Source organism: Mesoplodon bidens (genome assembly GCF_964165515.1).
Source record: "Mesoplodon bidens genome assembly, chromosome: 7".
Classification (NCBI taxonomy): Eukaryota; Metazoa; Chordata; class Mammalia; order Artiodactyla; family Ziphiidae; genus Mesoplodon; species Mesoplodon bidens.
Genome location: NC_138164.1, coordinates 54,062,230 through 54,067,390, shown reverse-complemented (window position 1 = coordinate 54,067,390; position 5,161 = coordinate 54,062,230). Strand labels below are relative to the sequence as shown.

Genomic DNA, 5,161 nt, shown 5'->3' with positions numbered 1-5,161 from the left:
GTAGGTGTGAAGATCAAAGGAGATCAGGATGTGGCCATGCTTTGTAAACTGTAAAGGGATTAACATACGTGAAGCATTAGTGTGCTCCCTGGCAGCATCCTCACGTTTACAAGGGGTGAATGAAGGCTCCGAGGGCAGCCAGGCAAACTCTCAGGTTGTAACCTTATAAGGCATAATTGGATTAAAAGGGGAAAAAATGAAACTGTATTCTTCGTCCTAATTTTGGTTATTCCTTTATTTCCAAATAGGCATGCAAATTCTGAAACTTCAGGTAAGTCCCCTCTTCTAAATCCCAATTCTCAAATCAGCCTTGCCCCTATTGCGAAATCTTACTAGCCCATCCTCAGAACCCCGGAGTCTCGGCTAGCCCCCCTTCTCTCAGCTGTGCTCTGTGCTCTGCCCCTGAGGCTCTGCTGAAGTCTGGGGTCGCGGCCAGGTCAGGCGCCGAGCCGGCACGGGGCGCGGTCCACTCGAGGCCACAGCTCCAGAGGTCCGGAGTTCGGGTCATCCGCGTGATACCCCGCGCTGGCTCTTGCAGTTGTGTGCCAGAAGACGTTACACTCTGGGCTGCATAAGTCCTAGGTAAGGACCCCCAAGAGGTTGTACCGGCTCTGCTTCGTCCCGGCTTAAGGTCTGAACTCTGTGCCCAGTGAGTCAGGGCTGAGGCAGTTCCTGCACCAATCTCCTGGAGCTCATCTCTGAGCCCTGTAAGCATGAGGGACCCCCACCTCACCTCCGAACCCCACACCCGCAGGCAATCAATGCGCGCGCCCGATTGCAGAGCGCGCGCCCTTAGGGAGGAAAGGGAGGGCGCGAGGGCAGCCTAGGCCCCGCCCCCTGCGCTCTTATAAAGCGGAGGAACGCGAGCCGGCCACTCAGTGGTTTCTTGGTGACACTAGGCGGAACGGGTCGAACCTTGCCACCTCTGGTTTCTCACCGCAGCTTGGACGTCGGGGTTTTGCCACTGCCAGAGCGACGTCTCAGACTTAATCCTCCAAAGATCTCGATAGATCACCCCCTCAAGCAGGTAAGCACCGCGGGCCGGGCGGGTTAAAGGTGGGGAGGCTTGCCCAGGCCGGAGACTAGGAGCGCTGGGTGAGGGAGGGGTACAATCCACTTTGGAGGGTCCTCTGCCGGGTGCGTCCCACATCCCGGGCCCAGCTTGTGGACACAGCTGGAACTCCAGAGACCCAGTCCCCTCTGCTCCGTCAGCCAATCCGAGAAGTTGAACGGGGAACCTCTGGGAGCCTGGCGCGGGGCAGCGGCCTCCCCTGCGGGGCCTGTCACCCCCCTGGCGGGTGCAAATGCCGCTGGCGCCTCTCTGCGCCCCGGGGAGATAAGCGTCTGAGTCCGGCAGAGCGCGGGTTGAGCGCCCGCCTCCGTGCCCCGCCCGGCGGTGCGGCAGACCCGGGCGCTCACGCTCGGCTCCTCTTTCTCCTTCCCCAGGGTCTACGCATCGACGCCGGGATGAAGCTGGTTCCCGTCGCCCTCATGTATCTGGGCTCGCTCGCCTTCCTAGGCGCGGACACCGCACGGCTCGACGTGGCGGCAGAGTTCCGAAAGAAGTGAGTCGCAGGCAGCGCCTGCCCCAGTTCTGGTACCTGCAAGACAAGGGAAACTAACCATTGGTCCCCGAGGGGTTAGAAGTGAACAGGATCAGGGATGGGCCAAGACCTCGCCTGGACGATTGCGAATCGAGTCTATTTGTGTTGTTTAGATGGAATAAGTGGGCTCTAAGTCGTGGAAAAAGAGAACTTCGCGAGTCCAGCAGCTACCCCACAGGGCTCGCCGACGTGAAGGAAGGGCCTGCCCAGACTCTCGTTCGGCCGCAGGATGTGAAGGGCGCCTCTCGCAGCCCCCAGGCAAGGTAACTATGCGGGGCGCCGTCGCCGGGTGGGCAAGGGGAGCTCTCCTCCGTTGCCCTGGCCCTGGGGATCATCGGGGCTGTATGGCAGTTCAGATGGAGGTAGCAGTTAGCAGCTCCCTCTGGTCTTAGAATGGCTCCGTTCCCGCTGGCTGGGGCCAAAGACCTGCTTGATGGGGGTCTCATGTGGCCTTCCTTCCCTTCTCCAGCAGTCCGGACGCCGCCCGCATCCGAGTCAAGCGCTACCGCCAGAGTATGAACAACTTCCAGAGCCTGCGAAGCTTTGGCTGTCGCTTCGGGACGTGCACGGTGCAGAAGCTGGCGCACCAGATCTACCAGTTCACGGACAAGGACAAGGACGGCGTCGCCCCCAGGAGCAAGATCAGCCCCCAGGGCTACGGCCGCCGGCGCCGACGCTCCCTGCCCGAGGCCGGCCTGGGACGGACTCTGTCTTCCCAGGAGCCACAGGCGCGCGCGGCCCCGGCCTCCCGGGCTCATCAAGTGTTCGCCACCCTCCTTAGGATTTAGGCGCCTGTGGCAGCAGCGAACAGTCGCACATGCATCCCGCCGGCTCCTCCCGGGACGGAGGACTTCCCCTAGCCGAGCCTCTCAGCCTATGGGACCTGGGCTGAGACAGCCCTGAGAGACCGAGTCCGGGAGGCACCGTCCGGCGGCGAGCCCTGGCTTTGCAGGACCCCGTCCACCTCGGAGGCAGTGTTCTCTTCAACCTAATTCGGCCCGGGTGCCCCGGGTGGGGAGGGGGTGCAGAGGAATCCAAAGGAGTGTCCTTTGCCAGGCTCACGGAGAGGAGAAACTGCGAAATAAATGCTGAGACCCCCAGGGGCAAGGGTCTGAGCCACTGCCGTGCCCGCCCACAAACTGATTTCTGACGGGGTGTCACCCCACCGGGGCGCAAGCCTCACTATTACTTGAACTTTCCAAAACCTAGAGAGGAAAAGTGCAATGTGTGTTGTATATACAGAGGTAATTATCAATATTTAAGTTTGTTGTGTCAAGATTTTTTTTGTAACTTCAAATATAGAGATATTTTTGTACGTTATATATTGTATTAAGGGCATTTTAAAGCAATTATATTGTTCCCCTCCCCTCTATTTTAATACGTGAATGTCTCAGAGAGGTGTAACGTTGTGTGCTGCGTGGAATGTGAGCGTGTGTGCGTGAAAGAGAGACTGGTTGCCTCTTGTGGAAGAAGAAAACACCATGTCTGTATAATCTATTTACATAAAATGGGTGATATGCGAAGTAGCAAACCAATAAACTGTCTCAATGCTGATTCATTCTCGGGTCACGAGTCTTGGGAGGGAGGGTGTCCCCAGTCTTGGTCCGCTTGGGAGCCCTGGGGTCCGGGAGCTTTGGGGTCCAGCCGCCTGGAGTGGGAAGGTAGGACGGCTGCGCTGGCGCGTGCTGGCTGTTCTCCGCGCTGGCTGAGCTGTCGGAGTAACGCTCTCTGGTGGGACATGCGGAGAGCGTGTCTTGCGTGCGGGTCCGGGCTTCGAGGAGATGCTCCAGGTCACAGCCTCGTGTGGCGGCCGGGCCGGTTGTGGTAGGGTGAACCCTTAGTGGGGAGGCGAGCCTGGACTCTCCCGATTACGCAACAGAGTCCCAGATTTTGTGGAGTTGCTCACGGGACCCTGCGCAAAAGCGCACCTCGGAGAGTTGGGGTGGCCTCCGAGGTCTTCCAGCTGAGGAGTGTCCCCGTGCTGCAGCGGGGCTAAAGTTAGAAGCGACTCCAGCAAGAAGTGCGAGCTCCTCCGGGAAATCCGCAGCCGGGCCAGTGACCCCAGTCCTCTACCGGCCCAGTGCCCCAGAGAGTGGCCTGGCTCATAAGCGATACGGCGGCGCCCCCAGCCGGCCGCCTCCGACGCGCCAGAGAGCCTTCAGGCAGTACGTGCGGTTTAATAAGTCCTCCTACGTGGGAGTCAGCACACAGCCTTAATGAAAGAGGAAAGAAAAAAACAGTTTGCAGATGCCAACCAGGGCCGGCCCCCCCTAGACCTGCACGGCGGCTCCCTGTTCTGGGACCGTGACTCAGCGCCCACACGGGGCGCAGCGTGCAGCTGCTGACGGGAGGCGGGCTGGACGGACGTGCCGCCGGAACCGTGCGCCTGCGACGGCCTGAGACCTTCATTGTTCCGCCTCCCCTTGCCGCTCTCCTCTTCCTTCCTCCTTCCCAAGCCTTTTTCATTTTTTTCTCCATTTCTCTCCAGTCTTCCTTTCTCTCCCTTCTTTCTTCCTTCCTCCCCTTTGCTTAAATTTATACCTTATCATCTTAGACCGTTGACCCCCAGTTCTGGTGATAGAAGCCAGACACTAAGCCCCAGTGAGTGACTAGAAGGGCAGGGGACGTGGAAACAGTTAGGACAGAAGAAGAGGATAAGGGAAGGCACCCTGCTATTGATGTCTCTACCCTATTTGTCTCAACCAGTATCCTGAAGACCCAGGATGGAGTGCTACTGCTTGTCCTTTCCAGAAAGACTCCCTGGCCTTTACACTTCAAAGCATGACTGAAATGTTGGTGCTTCTAGGTGATCTTAGAAACCTTCCTGGTGAAGAAAATCTGAGGGTGAGTTTGGATAATGGAAATGTTTCCAGGGCAGCCGACCTTCTCCTGGGACTTTTGGATCAATCGCATTCCACAAGGTCCCTTCTGAGGGCCTAGAATAGTTCCTTTCAGAAAAAGCCTCCATGACACTGAAAGGGGTCATAGGTCTGGGGTCCAGAGAAAACCTGCTCCTGAAGCGGTTTCAGTTTCAAAGAAAGTAGATCCTAGTACATGAAATTTCCTTAAGACCATCTGAGGCCTCAGTTTTGAGCACCTGCCTATTGACAGTGTCAATTTTCATACAGTTCATTGTCCTATTTAATCTTAACAATTTAGTGAGGTTCATCAGAATTCAAGGGGTTACAAAAGTAGCAAAAGACCATGCTTTCCTTAAGGTCCTTCTAGTAAATATTCACTTAGCGGGAGCTCTGTGCCAGGCACTGCGCAAGGTACAGGGGATGTAAGAATGAAAGAGTGACTAAAAAATCCAGTTTTGGAATTCCCATGCCCGTGAGTGGTTCTGGGTGGTCTGAAGGGGCTACAAAAACCAGAGAGCTGCAAACACTTCAGCCTTGCAGACAGTTGCTTGGGATTAAATACTCACCCTTTTCCTTGAGCCAAGGTTTGTCCAATAGCCACAGAGCCCTTCAGCCAAACCTCACCCTGGCAGAGTTTCAACCAGCAGACAAAGCTGCCAAAGTCAGGTTGGGCACTAGCTTAGGGCTATTCCGAGC

General features: G+C 56.9%; 1 protein-coding gene across 1 annotated transcript; it reads left to right on the top strand.

The window, feature by feature from the left end:
* Positions 1-843: 843 nt before the first annotated feature.
* On the top strand, positions 844-3,158 carry ADM (adrenomedullin). Its single transcript, XM_081239354.1, has 4 exons — positions 844-1,027; positions 1,447-1,565; positions 1,718-1,867; positions 2,074-3,158. Exons 2-4 carry the CDS (start codon positions 1,468-1,470, stop codon positions 2,390-2,392), a joined length of 567 nt encoding a protein of 188 aa, XP_081095480.1. The 5' UTR covers positions 844-1,027; positions 1,447-1,467; the 3' UTR covers positions 2,393-3,158.
* Positions 3,159-5,161: the final 2,003 nt, after the last annotated feature.

Bases quoted from the DNA above. Each gene is read 5' to 3' on its own strand.
- ADM (XM_081239354.1), top strand. From the start codon at position 1,468: ATGAAGCTGGTTCCCGTCGCCCTCATGTATCTGGGCTCGCTCGCCTTC. The intron at 1,566-1,717 runs GTGAGTCGCAGG...TGTGTTGTTTAG, and splicing joins GCGGCAGAGTTCCGAAAGAA to ATGGAATAAGTGGGCTCTAA. The intron at 1,868-2,073 runs GTAACTATGCGG...TCCCTTCTCCAG, and splicing joins TCTCGCAGCCCCCAGGCAAG to CAGTCCGGACGCCGCCCGCA.